Source organism: Liolophura sinensis, chromosome 11 (assembly GCF_032854445.1).
Source record: "Liolophura sinensis isolate JHLJ2023 chromosome 11, CUHK_Ljap_v2, whole genome shotgun sequence".
NCBI classification, from domain to species: Eukaryota; Metazoa; Mollusca; class Polyplacophora; order Chitonida; family Chitonidae; genus Liolophura; species Liolophura sinensis.
Window position 1 is genome coordinate 19,688,658 of NC_088305.1, and position 22,405 is coordinate 19,711,062.

At 41.6% G+C, this 22,405-nt stretch overlaps 1 protein-coding gene across 1 annotated transcript in view; it reads right to left on the reverse strand.

The window, feature by feature from the left end:
- Window positions 1–1,573: 1,573 nt before the first annotated feature.
- Window positions 1,574–22,405, reverse strand: part of LOC135477570 (solute carrier family 28 member 3-like) — a 23,137-nt gene continuing 2,305 nt past the window's right edge. The window contains exons 2-12 of the mRNA XM_064757715.1: window positions 20,831–20,959; window positions 18,943–19,319; window positions 14,176–14,320; window positions 12,239–12,430; window positions 11,435–11,596; window positions 10,195–10,320; window positions 9,302–9,432; window positions 8,230–8,398; window positions 7,472–7,732; window positions 6,318–6,498; window positions 1,574–2,596 (exon numbers count right to left, since the gene is read on the reverse strand). Of these exons, the coding sequence (XP_064613785.1) occupies window positions 2,571–2,596; window positions 6,318–6,498; window positions 7,472–7,732; window positions 8,230–8,398; window positions 9,302–9,432; window positions 10,195–10,320; window positions 11,435–11,596; window positions 12,239–12,430; window positions 14,176–14,320; window positions 18,943–19,319; window positions 20,831–20,959 (1,899 nt within the window). The 3' untranslated portion in view covers window positions 1,574–2,570. The remainder of the gene's footprint in view (window positions 2,597–6,317; window positions 6,499–7,471; window positions 7,733–8,229; window positions 8,399–9,301; window positions 9,433–10,194; window positions 10,321–11,434; window positions 11,597–12,238; window positions 12,431–14,175; window positions 14,321–18,942; window positions 19,320–20,830; window positions 20,960–22,405) is intronic.

Genomic DNA, 22,405 nt, shown 5'->3' on the forward strand with positions numbered 1-22,405 from the left:
CATTGGGGGTACTAACAAATGAACAATAGAAGAAATATACGTCAGATAATCAATAGACATTAACAACTATGGGCAAAGGTGTGTCAGGATGTCAGGGTAGTTTACGGTTTGTCTCCTGAAAAGAGATCACTGTAGGCAGGGGGAATTAGAAAACCATTGTCTCGGTGAATGCGTGGCTTTGGTTGGCGTATTTCAGTGGCTTTCATCAGCTTTATTGTAGTGGTGTTGGTTATATTAGTTTTCAAGGGTCTGACACTTGACCAGTCAGTCGTATGGAGGGGATTTAACATTATGTGACCTGAGATGGGAGTTCTGCAATTTTTTGGTTCTTCTTGTGGCTCTAAGTGGTAATGAACGAGAGGTTTCTGCAGTGTAATGCTGGTTACAAGAGCATTTGATTTCATAAATACAACTTTTGGAGGGGATGAGGGGGGGGGGGGGCGAGTTGCTTGAGGTCGTTTTCCTGAAGCGTTTAAAGACCTTTGAGAGTCTTGCTGCCACTAAAAATGATGCCCTGGACTGTTTTAAAAGGCGTCTTATCGGGTACCCGATTTTTCAGTAGCAGTAACACTCTCAAAGACATTCCCACTCCAGAACTGAAGTATTGGTACCTCTGCCAGAAGTTCCTCTTATGTTCACTTACTTGATTATGAGAGACATGTTTTCAAAGAGTACATGGTACCTACTGTTTCTTTTTATTTGTTTGTAATATAGCTACCAAATGTTGGCATGCTAATCAACGTCACGATGGGGACGTCGGTAATCATCGGCTGCGTGAATTTGAGGAGAAAGTAAAATTAGGCAACTGTAACCAAACCAAAAATGGTTTTGGTTTGTTGTTTTCAATGACAGACATACAAGGGGTTTGTCAAGTAGAGGGCGTAAGAGTATGGTTTGCTCCAGACAAGCTCTAGTTTCATCAGCCTGTAAACCTGACCACTTTCATGTAAGTCAAACAGTAATCATATGCATTTTTAACATTTTTCAAGTGGCATATTTTGCTTGAGTTTGGTTGATCCATCTCCTACATAGGATTACTTAAGGCGTTTTCTGATTATTTTTTATTGCGAAAAACTAAACTGTTGGCATCAAAAGTATCATTTTAAGACCTTTATGCAGTGGCCTCTGTGGGTCAGTTGGTTAGCGCGCTAGCGCAGCTTAATGGCCCAGGAGTCTCTCACCAATGCTCATGCTGGCTTCCTCTCCGGCCTTAAGTGGTAAGTTCTTCCAGCAACCTGCGGATGGTCGTGGGTTTGCCCCGGGCTGTGCCCGGTTTCCACCCACCATAATGCTGGCCACCGTCGTATAAGTGAAATATTTTTGAGTACGGCGATGAACTCAAAAATTATGGGGTTTAATCAGGCATCGAATCATGTAGAAGGTTATAACATCTGTAATCTACCTCGCTTGACGCTCTGCGTATATGGAGGAATAGCAACCAGTTTCAGGGAGCGTGAGCTAGATTCGAACATGCGACCTCACAGGTCAACAATTGCTGGCGCAACAGCTGGTGGTGGTAAACAACTATCACAAAGCAAAGGCATCAAATAATGCCACACGTATATTTTGGACATGTTTAATCGGTCTTTGTTAGGCTTTTTTTTTACAAAGTCAACAATTATGACACCATCAACACCTAACATAAACTTATTGTATACGTTACGTCACATTTTTGTGATTTAAAGGGAATTAGAAACGACAAAAATAACCATATCTGAATCTAAAACATTGGAGCATAAAATACGGCCATAATCTACTAGCCCAAACAAAGGAATATCAGAAACGATATAAATATAAAGACTTATAGCATAGAGAGTAAAACCAGAGCAACGACGACAGTATGATAGTTAACAAATGGTAACACGTGTTCAGTGAAAGACGGCCTCTTTGTCAATTTACCTCAATCAGGATTTTATTCCAACTTCATGTAAAAGCGTAAATAGTAACTTACACGCCCCCTAGCTCCATTTCTTAAATAGAATGACTCAACATGCTGTGTTGTCATCACATTTAACATACAATCATACTAAAACAATAAAAAGGTACCAGTCCACGGGGATGCTTAGTCCACCAGCAGAATCCTGGTTTATTCAGGAAAGGGCTATCGAATCGCACATCTTGCATAAATGTGGGAGGTGCAAATGTGTCCTTGGGTTATCTCCCTTGGGTCTCACATTTATACTGCTCCAGGTAAACGAAAGTGGTTTGGGTCTAAGACTCGAAACAGCTATCATCCAGAAGATTGAAAATCGTTGTTATATAACTAGCCAAAAAAACAGAGACATCACCAAGGCATGGTCTTCTACTAACAACTCTCTTGTATACATAGGCGTACTATTTTAAATATTGATTTTGACCTCATTACAGCTTACGACAAGCCCCCACCCTCCGCCACTTTTTTTTTTTTAAATTTATAAAACATGGACGAAATCCTTGAGTTGCCCTCTCTCTGATATACACTTCCGCGGCGCATGTGTAAGGACCGTCCTGGGGCCAATCCTCCAATGTGGTGCCTGAAAGCCTCATACAGCAATTTTTCCTAATTTACCATGAACGCTTTTCCGATTTCCTCAGCCATCAAATCGATAGAGGAGTCCTAAAATGTTAAACATAAGAGGTCCCATCGGCTTGTAGCAACGTAATAGTAATAAGCGAATTGGCATTTCATGAGTCTCGTGAGTTCACGGAGGTTTAGGCTAAACAGTTAAGGTGGGGGGCTCTCTCAAGACATGATTTTACGGTAGTTGCTAACCATGCTCCTTACACCTCTAACTTTCGCTTTACATCACTGCCACCAATAGACAAGCTTGACCTTTGGAGTCTTTGAGACGCACGTAGGCTGCTTTAGGCCTAGCTTCATCACTTGTCTCCTCCTTGTATACTTGTATACAACATCACGAAAACGGAACTATTTAATCGCCATTCATCAATAAAATTGTTTCAGATTTTGGTTAGAATCATGTTGTACATACTCTGAATAAAGAGAATGCATGTGTATAAAGTATTAGAGACAAAGGTTGAGACGGTTTGTTTGTGCCTCATCACCGTGACCCTAGTGACCTCGGCGTTGTTTACGAATTGTGCACTAAATTTGCTGTTGGTGGCACTGCTGTAAAGCGAAAGGTAGAGAGTGATGCATGCACTGTGAGGAGTATGGTTGCTAAAGGCAACGTTGAACCGACCGACATGACTATGCGGTATGACCAAACCTGCATGAACCGAAATGCCAATTCGGTTTATATACCAACATGGTAAGATCGATCTATATTCGCCAGGCAGTATTGGTTACTAACTCATTCAGTTGTATTTAGAAGCCTGAAAGACGTAACAGGAAGAGATTTTTATGGATGGAGAATTTTTTTCTATTTGTGGACGACTTATCGATGTAGAAACTAACAACGTCATCAAGTCAATAACTTTAAAAGATTAAAACAAATATTTTAATCGTAATTGTCTCAGAAATGGGATAGAAATTGAGACCAAAACGGCAACAGCCATTTTGTTCTGACGTGCTTGATAACGTCATAAATCATAAAACTTTTGGAATAAAACATCTGGAATTCTCAGTGAGTAGGCCATGTAGGTGCGCCGTGGGGTAGAGCAACCGGAATCACGATTTCCCGCCACTCGAACGCGACAAAACAGAGTTTAGATGACGTAGTCAGAGACTGACGCGACCTCAGGTTATAGAAATAACTCTATTCTGTTATAGAGATTCTATAACATGGTGACACTTTTCATTTTTTCAATGTGCGTTTTCATTTGCTTACTTTGAATTGCAAAGTCTCTTATTATACAACATCACGAAAACAAATAGGTGTGCTCTTTAAACTTCACGATGTATATATACATTTGGTTTAGTATTGCCTTTTCTTTCAGGTTGTACATCCATTAGAATCTCTTCCCAATATTGGCTACCGTCCAGCACTGTTATTCGGCCAAACAAGCCGTGAGAAAGCAGTGCTAACTTACCGGCTATATAAGCTGTGAGGAAACAGTTCTGACTTACCGGGTATACAAGCCGTGGGGAACAGTGCTGATTTACCGGCTATTTAAGCCGTGAGAAAGCAGTGCTAACTTACCGGCTATATAAGCCGTGGGGAACAGCGCTGATTTACTGGCTATGTAAACCGTGAGAAAGCAGTGCTAACTTACCGGCTATATAAGCTGTGAGGAAGCAGTTCTGACTTACCGGCTATGTAAGCCGTGAGAAAGCAGTGCTAACTTACCGGCTATACAAGCTGTGAGGAAGCACTACTGACTTACCGGCTATACAAGCTGTGAGGAAGCAGTACTGACTTATCGGCTATACAAGCCGTGAGAAAGCAGTGCTAACTTACCGGCTATACAAGCTGTGAGGAAGCAGGACTGACTTATGGGCTATACAAGCAGTGAGGAAGAAATGCTGGCTCACCGGCTATACAAGATGCAAGGAAGCAGTTCTGACTTACCGGCTATACAAGCCGTGAGAAAGCATTGCTAACTTACTGGTTATACAAGCTGTGAGGAAGCACTACTGACTTACCGGCTATACAAGCTGTGAGGAAGCAGTACTGACTTATCGGCTATACAAGCCGTGAGAAAGCAGTGCTAACTTACCGGCTATACAAGCTGTGAGGAAGCAGGGCTGACTTATGGGCTATACAAGCTGTGAGGAAGCAGTACTGACTTATCGGCTATACAAGCTGTGAGGAAGCAATGCTGGCTCACCGGCTATACAAGATGTGAGGAAGCAGTGCTAACTTACCGGCTATATAAGCTGTGAGGAAGCAGTTCTGACTTACCGGCTATGTAAGCCGTGAGAAAGCAGTGCTAACTTACCGGTTATACAAGCTGTGAGGAAGCAGCACTGACTTATGGGCTATACAAGCTGTGAGGAAGCAGTGCTGGCTCACCAGCTATACAAGATCTGAGGAAGCAGTGCTGGCTCACCAGCTATACAAGATGTGAGGATGCAGTGCTGATTTACCGGCTATACAAACCGTTAGAAAGCAGTGCTAACTTACCGGCTATACAAGCTGTGAGGAAGCAGTTCTGACTTACCGGCTATACAAGCCGTGAGAAAGCAGTGCTAACTTACCGGCTATACAAGCTGTGAGGAAGCAGGACTGACTTATGGGCTATACAAGCTGTGAGGAAGCAATGCTGGCTCACCAGCTATACAAGATGTAAGGAAGCAATTCTGACTTACCGGATATACAAGCTGTGAGGAAGCAGTGCTGACTTACCGGCTATACAAGCTGTGAGGAAGCAGTGCTGATTTACCGGCTATACAAGCAGTGAGGAGGCAGGACTGACTTACCGGCTATACAAGCTGTGAGGAAGAGGGACTGACTAACGGGCTATACAAGCTGTGAGGAAGCAGTTCTGATTACCGACTATACAGACTGTGAGGAAGCAGTACTGACTTATCGGCTATACAAGCCGTGGGAAGAGTGCTGACCTACCGGGTATACAAGCCGTGGGGAACAGTGCTGACTTACGGGCTATACAACTGTGAGGAAGCAGGACTGATTTACCGGCTATACAAGACTTCAGGAAGCAGCACTGACTTACCGGCTATACAATGTGTGAGGAAGCAGTGTTGACTTACCGGCTATACAAGCTGTGAGGAAGCAGCACTGACTTATGGGATACACGAGCTGTGAGGAAGCAGCACTGACTTACCGGCTATACAAGCTGTGAGGAAGCAGCGCTGACTCACCGGTTATACAAGCAGTGAGGAAGCAGTGCTGACGTACGGGATACACGAGCTGTGAGGAAGCAGTGCTGACTCACCGGCTATACAAGCTGTGAGGAAGCAGTGCTGACGTACGGGATACACGAGCTGTGAGGAAGCAGCACTGACTTACCGGCTATACAAGCTGTGAGGAAACATTGCTGATTTACCGGCTATACAAGCTGTGAGGAAGCAGTGCTGACTTACCGGCTATACAAGCTGTGAGGAAGCAATGCTGACTTACTTGCTATACTTGTTTATTTTTATTTATTTAATTGATTGGTGTTTTACGCCGTACTGAAGAATATTTCACTTATACAACGGCTGCCAGAGTTATGGTGGGAGGAAACCAGGCCGAGTTCGGCAGAAACCAACGACCATTGGTGAGAGGCTCCTGGGTAATTACGCTGCTCTAGTGCGCTAATCAACTGAGCCACCGAGACCCCTACCAGCTATACCAGCTGTGAGGAAGCAGTACTGACTTACCAGCTATACAAGCTTTAGGAAGCAATGCTAGCCTACCGAGTTATACAAAATGTGAGCAAGCAGTACTGACTTACCGGGTTATACAAGCTGTGAGGAAGCAGTACTGACTTACCGGCTATACAAGCTGTGAGGAAGCAGGCAACGTTCCCGGCTATCATGGCGCGAACGACAAGCGAAGAGAGATCCTTTCGTCGTGATGGAGCGATGGCTCCTAGACCCCCGAGTGTGACCCCAATTGACCCGATGTTTGAAAATCCACACAGTGCATACGTGGCGATCACTTCTGATCTCATCTTAGTGGACGTAGAAAAAAGTCAGTTTTATCAAAGGGCGATAAGAACTCTATCATGATTTTGGCCAACACATTATTTGCTAATACAATCATGACCAATACATGCTTGACCAACATGATCTTGACCATTGTGATCTTGACCAATGTGATCTTGACCAGTGTGATCCTGACCAATTTGATCTTGACCAATGTGATCCTGACCAATGTGATCTTGACCAATGTGATCGTGACCAATGTGATCTTGACCAACATGGTCTTGGCCAATGTGATCTTGACCAACATGATCTTGACTAATGTGATCTTGACCAACATGATCTTGACCAATGCGTTCTTGATTAAAATGATAATGACCAATACAATACGATCTTTACCAATACGATCTTGATCTCAATACAATGTGGTTCAATACGATGATCACCAAAACGACTATGACCACAACGTTATTGCCCAATGCAAACATTTAAAACTATCTGGCTCAATATCATCATCAACATCACTATGTTGACCAATATGACCTTGATCAATACCATCTTGATCCCAATGCAATTCTGAACGATACGATCTGGTTCAACATGATCTCGACCAAAGGACCATCACCAATGCAATCTTTACCAATGCATTTTTTTTCGCTTCAATCCGGAACTAAGCGTCATTTACCAACACGATCTCTAGCAATGCGGCATTGGTCAAAGCCGTTTTCATCAATGCGATTATGGCCTAGAAAAACTTGACCAAAGCGATCTTGACCAAACGACATATTGACTAATACGATCTTGATCAAAAAGAGATATTGACCAATCTTCATCAAAACTAGATCTTGACCAGCACGATCTTGATCGAAACGAGATGTGGACCAAAACAAGATATTTACTACTAAGAACTTGGCCAGTAAAGGATCATGGCAAGAGAATCTTGACCAATACAATCCAAAAAAACAAAAAGAAATAAGCTTTGTAACATTTCAAATGACTCACAGAAATGTATCCACCGGTCAGAGTTTGATTGGTTTCAGTCAGAATGATGTCATCTCCTTGATACGTCACGTTCGCCCCGTTGTAATGCAACGTGTAGTTGTCGAATGCAGACCTGTTATCGATGAACTTGGACAGAGCTGTGTATGCGACGAACTCGTTGATGAAGGTTTTGATGCCGATGAGTTGCGCCACCTGGCGGCAGTCGTTGAAACCAACGCCCATCAAATATGCCAGAGGCCATAACACGTAAGAGCAAATAAACTAGAGCGCAAAAAGAAAACAATTTGTGATTTTACGTTTAAAATCTGTAAATACGCTGATTTTATTAAATTAACCAATAAAATGATCTGCTAGAAATGTATGTTACCTAATATATTACAATACTACTGATAAACTATGAACAAATGAAAACGAAAATTAGTTATCAAATGTACGTAAGAAAAAATGCAATGAAACGTACACAGTGGAATTTGTCCGTGATTAAATATGCTGATTGATTCTTGAAAAGTTTCAAAAATATCATTGGGAAAGAAGCCACTAAATAGAAGTATATATCAGATAAAAGAAAACACTAAAAATGAAATACATATCCATTAAAAGACCATTGAACACTGTCTTGGAAGGCAGAATGATTTGTTTTGGTTAGAAATCAATACGATGTAAAAATGAAGCCAAACCAAAACCCAAATCAAACCAAGCTAAAAGTATAACCAAAACCCAAAATAAAAACTAAACCAACAGGCAAGCAGCCTAGTTACCTGAAATGAGAGATCCTCCACTCCCACGCGGTCGCCGAACCAATCCAGCGTCGCGTTGACGAACGCCAGAAGCGATATGAACGCCAGGACGTTGACGGCGACATTGGCCACCAGGCTGATTGACATGGAGGCGCCGGACGACGCTGCTTCGATGATGTTCCTCTCTTTCCTGAATCACATAATTCGTCAGATATGTTTTTTCATAACTTTTTGTTTATACTTTTTTAGAATCTCAATTGTTTGTGTATCACATTAACTGTAAAAAATGTAATATTTGATTTATTTATTTCATTGTTGTTTTACGCCGTACTCAAGGATATTTCACTTATACGACGGCGGCAAGCATTATGGTAGGAGGAAACCGAGCAGAGCCTTGAGGAAACCCACGACCATCCGCAGGCTGCTGGCAGACCGCCCCACTTACGACCGGAAAGGAAGCCTGCATGAGATGGACTCACAGGGGCTCCTGGGTCATAACGTTACGCCAGCGCGCTAACCAACTGAGCCACGGAAGCCCCAGTAAGAAATCTAATAAAATGCTATTTAGAATCAGCATGAAACTTCCTTTCAGATCGATGATATGTACTTCATTTAATGGCGTCTCTTCCTTTAAGTCCAAAGTCCGATAAGAGACTTCCTCAGGTTGGAAACAAATGACATTGAGAAATGATGATGACTTTACAATGAAGTGATTGGTGCATTGATTACTACATTCTTAAAAAAAAAATGTTTTAAATGTCAATAATTTTTTAGTGTTACATGCTATAATGTGAATGCAAACATCTAAAATAGTTATCGTTTGCATATTGGAACATACTTTAAGATTACAAAATGTTTGTTATTCATAACATTTTTTTACATTTCACATTTTATAATGTGAAAAGATAAATGTTAGATTACAATAATTTCTCTTTTATATTTGCGATTTCTGTTTCCGTTTCTCCTTTGTAACTTCTGGGGGGTCTCAGTTACCTATAAGACTTCAGTTTTAAGAGCGGATAAATGTCAAATTGATCACACGGGTTTTGCTTCCATATAAAGCGAAAATCCATAAGACTCCCTTGGAGCGTACCCTTTTTCCATTTTCTCGAAGTCCTCTGCGGATCCGTGGGATATCTCTGTTTCCGGATAAGCCAGCTTAGAGATGGCCAGAGCGGCGGGGGCGGACATAAATGACGCCGAGAGCAGGTGATTGGCTGGGACCTGCAACACCGAGATACGTGTCAGATCACATGGCAGACTGACCCAACAGGTGAAACAAACGCACACACGCTTTTGAAGCTAAAGAGAGATACAGGCCATCTTTTAAAATATGACCTATGACGCCGTGAAAGTCGACAAAATAATGCCTTATTGCCTTTAAACGCCGAATGGCACACTTCGCGCGTCAGAACGTATTTCGTGAGGCCTACGTGTATTCAGAATTTCTTTTTGTCATCAATATTTGCGCTATTAAGTGTGTGCTCAACCGCAAATAAATGTTAACCTCAAAACGAGTTGTACTTATAACAATACGGAATTATTGCTACCTAAAGTACATCGGGCCTAGGCTGTATATTCTATCTTTTTCGACGACGATTTACCGGCAAGTACCCAAAACTATGTGATACAATATTAGGTCATGGCCCATGAACAAGGTAGGCACAGCTCCATCTTTGTGTTGAGTAAGGGGGATAATTCCGCTGTATAGCCCAATTTGCTGTAAGTTTGAGCTATATCACTGAGAACTGGGCTTAACACTGTGTTATCTTCCCTTATACAATATTCAGATGGCGCTATGACTACCGCTGTCATGGCCATAACTGAACATTGTTTCCCATTCACTATCCAAACAATATGTAACGATGAATACCTAAGCAACTGTCTACCTTGAACAATAGCACCAAACCCCATTGCCTGCTACGAACTATATGTACATAATTCATTTGCCTACTTTGAACGATAGTATCAAAACAAATTGTATACCCCAAATGATATGTACGCCCCCAAGACACTTCCAGCAATGGTGGCAAACCCTCCTGTCATGATCGCGTGGAGCTCGGATCGGGTCATGTTCTCCAGGAATGGCCGGATCAATAGTGGAGCTTCTGTCTACATGAAACAAACAAACCACGAGAGATCATGTTTTCCAGGCTCTGTCAATCACCAAATGGGCTCCTTTCAACAGGAATAAAACAGAGCAAAGCAAAGGATTAGCACGAGCGGTTCTGTCTGCAGCATACCAGAAGAGCGGGAAAATAGATATATCGTTGTAGACTACAGATCTCAATTGATCGGAAATGTCTGGTCAAGACAAAGCTCTTGTTTTCGAAATACGAATGAATGGCTGGGAACGTCTAGTCCTGACAACATACAATGAACGCCTAAGCCCTAATTTTACTCTCTATACTGTAGTCTTTTATATACTGGCTAAAAGAGCAGACCAGATGTTTCAGAAAGTAATAGTCTAACTCTCACATGGAGTGTTTCAAAAAAGACACGTATGTTAAAATATTATGTTTCTAAAACAAAAACAACTTGGGAAGGTTTGTAAAATCGGACATTGTTCATGGAGTACCAGTATTCTTGTGTGATTAGAGCATACTACGCGAAACCAAACGTAAACTGAACTTTGGCTCTTTGCAATTTTTTGAACAACTTCGGTTGCCTAATGATTTTAAAAAAAAATGGCATTCGTTGCTGCCTCGCGTGGCTCTTAGCTCAGATAGATTGGAGCAAGGAAATAGGGCTGGTTGGCCCGGCGTCAGTGTGGTGTGATTGTGTGGCGTGTCATGTCGTGTGTCGGCGTGATACTTCAGTGGCGGTAGCACTGTAACGATATGAACACGCCCTGCCACACGAAGGCAGAGCATAAGAACACACACATTATCGCTCTTCGTGGTGATACTAAAAAATTATGCGCGACATTAAACCTCACGTACACACACGAAGTGTTGCTCAAAATGTTATGTTGCTTTAGCGGAAAGCTTTGTTTAAAATAAAACATAAATTTGAGAACAATTTTCTGAAACCAGACCTTGGTTATGAAATACTAGTATACCTTGTTGCACAAGGTACCAGGCGACACAGAACCTTAATCGTACACTGTCTGTATGGACTATTTTGGTTCTTTCATTAGCAGCCATTGTACATTGGCTCCAAGGGCCAATTTGGCTTTTGCATTGGCTAAGAACGCCTCTGTAGATATTTGGATATCTAGACTCACCATTCCTATAAATATGTTGCCGGCGGCGTTGAGAGACTCGGCCGGTGTGGTGCCCAAACAGAAGGCGATAAACCTGGCGATGTACCGAATGGCAAACTGCATCACTCCGAGGTAGTAGAGGATAGAGATGAATGTACTGAAGAAAACAATAACGGGTAGTACCTGAGGAGAAGATAATGTCAGATTGGTAATGTAAAGGTCCGGGATACACGGGAACTTAAGACTCAACTCAACTCAGTTTGACATACAGCTGTTGGACATACATGATCATGACTGATGAGTGAAAATGGGGTCGAATTTTTCAGGCCAGTCTAGACTCAAATTTTAGAACGTGAAATCACAGGGCTGTTTCAAATAGCCTGGAATGTGTGTGCGTGTTTATCAAGACAATTGATACACAAATTTCATTCAGAAAGTTTCAAATCTAGACTTATTGGATGATTTTTTTTTTTTTTTTGATTGGTGTTTTACGCCGTACTCAAGAATATTTCACTTATACGACGGCGGCCAGCATTATGGTGGGTGGAAACCGGGCAGAGCTCACAGCGACCGCATTGGTGAGAGGCTTCTGGGTCACTAAGCTGCGCTAGCGCGCTAACCGACTGAGCCACGGAGGCCCCTTAGACTTATTGGAGGTGGGGATCTCTTTTTTTTTCATTCGTGAGTCATTAGCGAAGAAAGTGTCGAATTCTTGAAGCCAGTCTTAATCCTGGTCACATGATTGTATCACTTATTTAAATTAAATTATAAAAAAATTGAAATTATTTAATTATTTATTATTTATTTAAATTAAAATTTCCTGACCTTCATGGCGAAAAAATGATCCAGGTATTTATCCCCGAAGACGAATATGGCTCCGTCATTGGAATGGTTGAGAAACTCTGTGACACGATCTCCGAGCCACTTGAAGGCCTGAAATCCCCACTCTGTTCTCAGGATGAGCAGTGCGAAGACAAATTGTAGCACGAATCCCCAAAACACAGGTCTCCACTTCACCTGAATAAAGACAAATCCACATCACTCATTAATTATCTGTGAGAAATATCTCTTAAACTCCCTCTAGCTATCTGCCATTTTTTTTTTTTTTACATTCTAGGCCGACTTAATGTTTTTCTTTCATAATATATCTTCTGTACACGTCATTTGAGCTCTTCCAGCTCCCGCACGAAACTCAGCTGGAATAGGAAGAGTTCTGTCCGGTTCAAGAAGTGCAAAGGGAATCGGCTTCCTATTTTTTAACACGGGCTATTCACTTAATTAAGGAGGGACCTATGAGCAAGACGATATCGACTTGTGTGTTGTGTGTTTCACACATACAAGGAATTCACGTTTGTTCGGTGATTTGGTCGACACTTTGGGCCACTGGAACTCTACGAAGGCGGTCATGTTTATCCCGGTAACTTCACTATGACTTAATTCTATGTAGTGTAATTGCGAAAAACAAATTAAGACTAGCTTTAGACTAAGTCTTTCAGCTTTAATTTTGCCATAAAACAGGCATATCTAGTCAAAACGAAACTTTCGTTTATCTGAGTTACATTGCTTGTAACTGCTTCTGTATTACATCAGGTTTATGCGTTGAGGAAACCTCAAAGAAACAAGCTGCATGGTACTGATAATATTAAGAGTGCTGATGATAATGAGGGTGCTGGTGATGCTGAGAGTGCTGGTGATGCTGAGAGTGCTGGTGATGATGAGAGTTCTGGTGATGATGAGAGTGTTGCTGATGATGAGAGTCCTGCTGATGATTAGAGTGCTCGTGATGATGAGAGTGCTGGTGATGATGAGAGTGCTGGTGATGATGAGGGTGCTGGTTATGCTAAGAGTGCTGCTGATGCTCAGAGTTCTGATGATGCTGAGGGTGCTGGTGATGCCAAGAGTGCTGCTGATGATGAGAGTGCTGCTGTTGATGAGAGAACCGATGATACTGAGAGTGCTGATGATGCTGAGGGTGCTGGTGATGCTAAGAGTGCTGCTGATGCTCGGAGTTCTGAAGATGCTGAGAGTGCTGATGATGCTGAGAGCGTTAATGATGCTGAGAGTGCTGAAGGACCCTGAGAGTAATTACGATGCGGAGAATATTTAAGGTGCTGAGAGTGTTGGTGATGCTGAGAGTGCTGACGATGCCGAGAATGCTGATGACGCTGACGATATTGAGAGTTCTTACGCTACTGAGAGTCCTGCTGATGATGAGAGTGTTGGTGATGCTGAGAGTGCTTACGATGCTGAGAGTGCTGGTGATGATGACAGTGCTGGTGATGATGACAGTGCTGGTGATGCTGAGAGTGCTCACGATGCTGAGACTTTTGCTGATGATGAGAGTGCAGGTGATGCTGAAGGTGGTAACGATGCTGAGAGTGCTGGTGATGCTGAGAATGCTTACGATGTCGAGAGTGCTGGTGATGATGACAGTGCTGTTGCTGATGATGAGAGTGCTGGTGATGCTGAGAGTGCTTACGATGCCGAGAGTGCTGGTGATGATGAGAGTGCTGTTGGTGATGATGATAACGCTGCTGCTGCTGCTGAGAGTGCTGATAATGAGAGTGCTGACGATGATCATTGTAATTCAGTAGGCATGAATTACCAACATGCCGAGGACGTTTAAATACACCTGGAATGTATCATCGGATCAAGACCTTCAATTTTCTATTACATTACATAAAATGCTCTTAGTCATGATACCTCAACTTGCTGTGGATGTGAAGTATGTCTTATTTTACCGCATGTGTAGTATGTCTTACCTTAGAAGGGTATGCTGAGAAGATGTAAAAGGCGAGAATATAGAAGGCGATTCCGCCCAAAGCCACCAAGTTTTCGGGGCTGTTGAGCCCCACCTCCACGATGATGTACACAACGATGAATATGAACATCCCTATGTGAAGCAGCCTACAAGTGAAATAGAAAATAAGAAGCAGTCCTCACGTAATATAGGAGTATTTCTTACATAATACAGGACCTGACCACCATCATATTATAAGTGAAAATTATTCGGTGAGCCGTTAAACATCAATCATGTAATAAATAAATCAATCAATCAATCAATCAATCAATCAATCAATCAATCAATCAATCAATCAATCAATCAATCAATAAATACATAAATATAGGGAGTATCCCTTACATAGTATAGGTGAATTATTTTATTTAATATAGTATTAATTTCTTTATGGAATACTAATTATTGTAAATATTAATATGCATATAATATGGGAAATATTTGTGACACAAAATAAAGGAAATATTCTTCTCATAATACAGGACGTAACAGGAAGCATTTCTTATTTCATGTAAGCCATGACTCATGACATAAATTACTAACTAAGCAAATGAAATGACAGCCAGTATTTTTTTATTTTGTGATTAAACCTCGCTGCACTCAGCAGCACTCTCGTACAGTGTTAACAACATCAGCGTTTCCCACAGGTTCCAAAGAAACAGGTTTAAGGTCCTTTTTCATTTCAAATCACGCTGCATTTGTCGCTTGATGAGACACTGATTGGATAATACTGCCACACAGGCATATTAGGTTGTTGATTCATTCTAAATTTCTGCATTGCTGTCAAGCATCTAATTAAAATATATCAGCATTTTATCTGTTTTGTATAGTAACCCACCTCACTGGGGGTTACCAAGATAACAAAATGCTATGAATTCACTTCCAGCAACCTCAGCTAAAAAATGGGGGTCATGCTATGATGATCTTTTATATATTGTAGAGAAAGGAGAAAGTGCAAGCTGTATGTGGTGGTATGACATAGTACCACGCAAACGTTGGGACATATATATTTTGAGGTTGAAGCTGATAAATTTTCTACTCAAACAGTAAGGCATATCAAAGCGCTCGTGTGATCTGTAACCTCAAACCACAGTGCTGTTTGCCTGGGATTTTGCAGATCCATACTCCTTACAGCGCATGCGTTGCTCTCTACCTTTCGCTTTACATCACTGCCACCGCTAGAAAATTATTTATTTATTTGATTGGTTTTTTACGTCGCACTCAAGAATACTTCACTTATACGACGGCAACCAGTATTATGGCGGGTTTAATCGGGCAGACCCCGGGGGAAACCCACGACCATCCGCAAGTTACTGACAGAGCTTCCCAAGTACGGTGGGAGAAGAAGCCAGCATGAGCTGGACCTGAAGTAAATTTTGTACAGAAATCTTGAACAACACCGAGGTCACTGGGGTCACGGTGATGAGGCAGAAAGTGATGTCAGAAAAAACAAACAATCCGGCCCAAGATTTGTCTAACAATACTTCATACACATGCATTCTCTGTATCTAAAAAACATGATTCTAACCAAAACCCTAAAACAATTTTATTGATGAATACTGATAAAATAGTTCCGCGGGATGACACAAGTGATGTGGTCAAGCCTAAACAAGCCTACGTGCTAGTTAAATGGTGGCAGTGATGTAAAGCGAAAAGTAGAGAGTGACACAGCCGCTGTAAGGAGTGTGCCTCCGATCAAGTCTGTCAGCGGTGTAGGAGTCACTTCAGAGTTGACCTCTGTAAGAAGGTTGACCTGCATGACTGATCGAACAGCCTGTAACTGAGATACCGGCGTCTCTGCCGAGATGTACATACTTTAGACTGGCCTTATCACGTAGCACTACATAACATGCTGTACATATCAGACGAGGTGAGTGCCTCACCCTATATGCTATCAATCAACTGTCGAGAGGGTCTACATTTGTAACAGGCCTTTGTACGGTGAATCCATGTTGGCAGATAACATTGTACGATTACTCTTTCCTCGACAGACCATTAGAATCTATCGATAGCAGGTTCTTTATACACGAGAGGAACCTATTTTACGATATACTCTTGTCTCAGATTTAACTTTAGTGTATGTATAGATTTTTAGGCAGAGCAATTACATGTATGTACCTTGCATAGTCCCCTTGAAGACTGTGTTGGTAAAAGCAGCAGTTACAGTTGTTCTGTTTATTTTATCACCGTTCAAATCCAGCTCATGCTGGCTACCTCTCCCGCCGAACGTGAAAAGGAAGGTTTGACAGCAACCTGCGGATGATCATAGGTTTTCCCCAAGCTGTATCCAGTTTCCTTCCATCATAATGCTGGCCGCCGTCGTGTTTGCGATTATATACCTGATTTATTTGATTGGTGTTTTACACCGTGGTCAAGGACATTTCAACTTTCAAACTCAGCAAGGGGGCCTCCGTGACTGAGGGGATAAGCACGCCAGCGCGGTGCCATGACTCAGGAGCCTCTCACAAATGCGATCGCTGCGAGCTCAAGTCCAGCTCATGCTGGCTTACTCTCTGGCCGTAGGTGGAAAGGTCTGCCAACAACCTCCGGATGGTCCTGGGTTTCCCCAGGGCTCAGAGTGATGTCATTTATACCTTTTGTTTCATCACAAGACATAAGCAGTGTCAAAAGCAGATTTTGCCATTTTAAGGCGCTTTTCTAAGGGAATTCCCGTCATAATAAAAATATATAATAACGTAAACTGAAATCATTTCCACGTTTGATGTCTAGTTGGAGAGTTGTAAGCTATAACGAAGTATCGTGCTGGTTCACGCAATCAAATGTTTATAAATGGAAAAAAATTAAAATAATTTCAATGGAACTCTACATTCACCAAACTATTTCGTGATTTATAACACGTTATCAAACTCTTGTCACTTCTGGTTTTAAACAAGTTTTCATCATTCTTCCGTGCTTTCTGATATGCATTGCCAAAGTCAATGGTAGTATAGAGAGAGAGAGAAAGAGCTCAAATTATTGGTGTGTACGACGTATGGCTTGCTATGCCTTCTCCCTTTATACAGAACAGACCTGGCCCTTTCCCACCTCATAGGCTCTGGAAATTTGCATATTACCCTACAGCCAACAGGACATACAATCAACGAATTTAAGGGTTCCACATATTTAAACATTTGTATTCTACCATATCTCTGCGAAACGTTCACATAATTCTTATAAAAAGCATATATACATAGTCTCGTGTACATCTAGGGCACTACATTTGACGTTTTTTTCACTGAGTTTGGAGCATTTTAATCACATCAAAAGTAATAAAGTGGACACTAATTTTTGCAGAAAAATCCAAAACGTTCTTCTAGGGATACAAAACTGGTTTCAAATACTTATATTAGACTGAAAAAGGCATTACACTATGCATTTAACGTCATCCAACAGGCTGATGTTAAACTGATGAAGGTGGAATGGCAGGGTTTTGGATGTGGAATTGAAATGATTAGCGTTCAAGATCCCGTCCACATCGTCAGAATATTGAATACGCATAGCGTGACGTCACCACTTTCTGTGTTGTGCTTATTTCGCGGGAATAGGTTTTCACCCTCCGTGGGCTAATAGGAACAGTGGGTTACCAAGAATCTACCAACAGGAATAGCGTACATGTACATCTCCCAAAGGACTGCCCTCATCCAGCAAACGTTCTCATACCAATTTCCTCTAAAATACTCTCAAAATCTGTTAAAAGAAGCAGTTGCACTAAAGACCTAAGTTTTTTTTTTTTTCGTTTACGAAGTACACGTTTCGATTGATCGAGTTCACTGACTAGGATAAATGCACCATGCAATGACTGTCGACTCAGATCTGACATAACACGGGCCGGTATGTAGTATTACTTTATATTATGACATTTAATCAAATATGGCATCACTAGAAAAAGACCTTCAGCTAATTCTCAAAATTGTTGGTTTCGAAATTTCGTGTACCTCGATGTCCTGGATCATCTATTACTTCTTCATAGCTATAAGCACGTGTAGGTAGTCTCATGATATGTTCTTCGTATAATTAGAAATTCGGGGTTGTAATTTTGAAAATCGCGGGCATAATTATGATTATAATATATTATATATAGTGTAAAAATGATTATGATAATTACATCGCAGGTGCCGCTCCCTACCTTCGCTTTACATCATTGCCACCTCTAGACAAACTTGATATTTGCAGCTTGTGCAACGCACGCGGGTTTGTTTAGGTTTAGCCTCGTCACTAACTTCCTAGTTCCTATCTGTAATCAACACTCGTCGATAAAATTGTTTCTTGATGAAATGTGCTCTTTAGAATCACGTTGCGCATATTTTAGATGAACAGAACGCACGCGTATCAAGTAATGATACAAACAAAGGTTGAGACAGAGTGTTTGTGTTTTCTGACATCACTTCCTGCCTCATGACCCTGGCGTTGTTAAAGATTTCTGTACAAAATTCGCTGGTGGTAGCAGTGAGGTAAATCGAACGCTGAGATCTGCGCATGTGCTGTAAGGAGTATGAAGGAGTATGATTGAATAATTTGTCTTCCATTCTGGCGGAAGTCGAACGTGACGGGAGATTAATTACATTTTATTTATTCATTTATTTATTTGATTGTTGCTTTACGCCGTACCTCAAGAATATTTCACTTTTACGACGGTGGCCAGCAGTATAGTGGGAGGAAAGCGGACACAACGTGGAGAAAACCCACGACCATCCGCAGATTGCTGGCAGACCGAGATTAATTATAAACTTACCATTTCAGAACCTTGACTGGCCGAGCAGTCAATGAGAGGGTAGGGCATGAGCACTTCTCTGTGATGGGCCTCTTGATGAAGCTCCAAATTGTTGCCGCCAAAAAGTACAAGACAACAAGGGCGGTTACAACCAACAGCCGAAGCGAACCCTCGTCCCCAAAACGGTAATACATGGCATATCCAAAATACAAGAAGTAAAGTCCCACGAAAACAACAATGAGGACTGCTCGTATTGGGGTTTTGTGCTTGGTGTAGAATTCAGACAAATCCTCTTGGATAACAGCAACTTTACTTTGGCAACAGTTCGCGTCATCCTCATCTATCACGTCAGTTTCCATCGATTCCCGGCCGTGGGTAGGGATACTCTCACTTTTGTCCTACGATGCAAGAATAATACTCATTTAGTGTCATTCATTCATTGAGTAGTTGACTGACTGGTTGATTGTTTATTGAATACCACATACCGTACTCAAGAATATTTCACTTATACAACGGCAACTTGCATTATGGTGGGAGGAAACTTGGAAGAGCCTGGAATCAGCAGGTTGCTGGCAAACCTTCACACGTACGTCCGAAGAGGAAGCCAGCATAAGCTGGACTTGAACCCACAGCCGCCGCATTGGTGAGAGGTTCATGGGTTCTTAACCCCCGCCATCACGACTTTCACTTATATGATGGAGGTCATTGTTATGGGTGGAGGAAAACGGAATGAAGTTTCCCATCTGTACGGAATTGCAAGCCATATTTGGCGGAAAACAAGCGGTCTTCAACGAATATAAGACTTTGCAAAACGGTCACACGAGCAGCGTCGACCGCTTACTGTCGTCAAGGCGTGTGTTTCACTTAGTGTTTCACTTAGATACAATGTTAGATCAAGCTCATATGTGCAGGAATTCTTAAAATGACAGTTCTTGTTATAAAAAAAACCTTTCTCAGTTCCATAAATAATTAATTAAAGAAAAAGTTTATTTCTTTCTTTATTTATTTATTTATTTGATTGTTGTTTAAAGCCATGCTCAGAATTTTTCCGTTATGTCATGCCGGACAGTTCTTTGGGGGGGGGGGGGAGAAAACCGAAGTACCAGACCCAAACCAACGACCTTTGGCAACTTTCCTACATGTGACGCATAAGCCCACCACGTGATACTGTGTCACACTCAACATAATATCCTGTAAGTCTAATACAATATCTGTGTTGAATTAACAGAATTTTTTTTGACTTGATTTGTGTTTGACGCCATATTCATGAATATTTCACATACCACGGCGGTCAACATTATCGTGGGAGGAAACCGCGCAGGCCCCGGGGGAAACCCAAGACCATCCACAGGTTGCTGAGAGACCTTCCCACGTAGGGCCGGAGAGTGAATTAATAGGATATATGTGCTATATTTACAAGAATAATCTGCTACAACGACAGCATATTATACAAGTTACATCCATCTGACTTTCCCTTAAATTTAACTGATTACTTTTTGGAGAGTTAAATTCTTTCCCTCAGTGATGACGGATTACACTTCCATAGAATTTACTGATTAATGCGTTCTCAGATTTATTCGTTATAAGGATCGGATTAATTCCTTATCAGGGACGGATTAATCCGTTATCATGAATGGATTCATTCGTTATCAGGAACGGATTAATTCGTTATCAGGAATGACTTAATCCGTCCCACCACCACTTCTCATGACAAAGTTACCTTTCATTCTATTCCCGGTGAAAGCAATTGTGACGTCATGACGTCACAGAAAATTGAACAATTGTAACCAATGCGTAGGACATCCGGTTGATCTATTTGCAAAAATACAGCTTATGATTGAGTACTCTTGGTTGACAGTTTGGAAAGGTCTGTTGACCGGGAATATCTATACTCAATTCTCCGTCTTACCGTGTTGTACGATGTCATCCCAACAAACTCTACGTCATCATAGGCATAGCCATCATTGCCATAAACGTAGTGATCAGGGCCTCCATTGTACCTCTTCCTTGATTCCATGCTGAGAGACCTTGTGCCAGTCTGCGAAAATGACAAAGAGACAAGTCTGAAAGGTACAAAAAGGTAGTTGAAAGGTAGTTGGCAAAAGTAATCTAATCTACTTGGAACTAGTATTTATATCGGTTGAAAAGTTCGTGAAAACACAAAAATGTTGAGGGGGGGGGGGGGTAGGAGGATGCAGGCAAGTTATCTCACATATTGTTGATTAAAAACTATTTTTTTTATAAAACATTCATCTTTAATTTTGGTCGTCTTAACACGCATGGACTGAAGTAAAATTATCTCCTACAACTGGAAGAAATCAGTGCTGCGAAAGAAAATTTAAGCTTATGCCTTGCACATCAAACTGTTAAAAAGAATGGACATGTCTCCAAATAATTCACCGCTTTACAAGATGCGTATATATGCGTATGCAGGTTCCGCCATTTACCCTCTCCTCATCCGCCTTTGAATTTATTTTTTCATCATGCATTAGGGGCGACGTGTGAGTGTTGAGGTGTCGTTCGCGTCATATATACGATGGTATATGGCAACACGCCTGGGTTTTCAGGCTGTTGTAAACAGTACCAGCAATCTCACATCTATCCATGGTTTTGTCTCTAATACTAGAGGACTTCCGATCAGTTATCACATACACTACTCTTATAATATATATATACCTGTCACCTGGTCAATTTTTAAAGTCGAAGCTCTCGTAGAAAGATAGAGCAAGGAGAAAGTAATATTTTTATTTCAATGAAAAAGCACAATGCGAAGTTCTTTACCTACAAGAAGTCTGATACAACAGGTAAAACTTAATGTTACTTTACATACAAATTATAGGCTACAAAAATAAATGTGATGTTTCAAGGTTCAACGCGCTGCATTTGTCATGCAGAATTAAGGGTGCAATATCATGAATTGCTGAACGAAAGGTGACGTGAGAGGGGATACATTGAGAGGAACAGGAACAAAGGCTATGTTAGGTATAAATAGATTTATTTCATCCCAATCTCTCACCAGTGCGGCCGCTTTGAGTTCACGTCCAGCTCTTGCAGGCTTTTTCTCCGGCCGTAAATGGGAAAAGTCTGCCAGCAACCTGCGGATGGTAATGGGGTTGCCCCTGGGCTGTACCCGGTTCCCTCCAACCATGATGTTGGTCGCCGTGGCATAAGTGAAACATTCTCGAGATCGGCGTAAAACATAAATAAAATAAATAACTAACTCCATGTCTCATCCCTCATACACAACTGCTAATCGGATGTAATCGTAATGTCATTGTCTGCGTCAACACGCCCATCAAGGTACAAGTATTGCGGGAAGTTTCGTGAAAGAACACGAGTGGGGTTTATTATGAAGGCATATATCCATGTATTAAGCACAAGACGTTTAACCAGGTAAAATTAACTGCCAGAACTTTACTTGTACATTTATGCTCACATAAGCTCAGTTGTCCCACTCTGAATCGTGATCTTTGGAACTCCGATG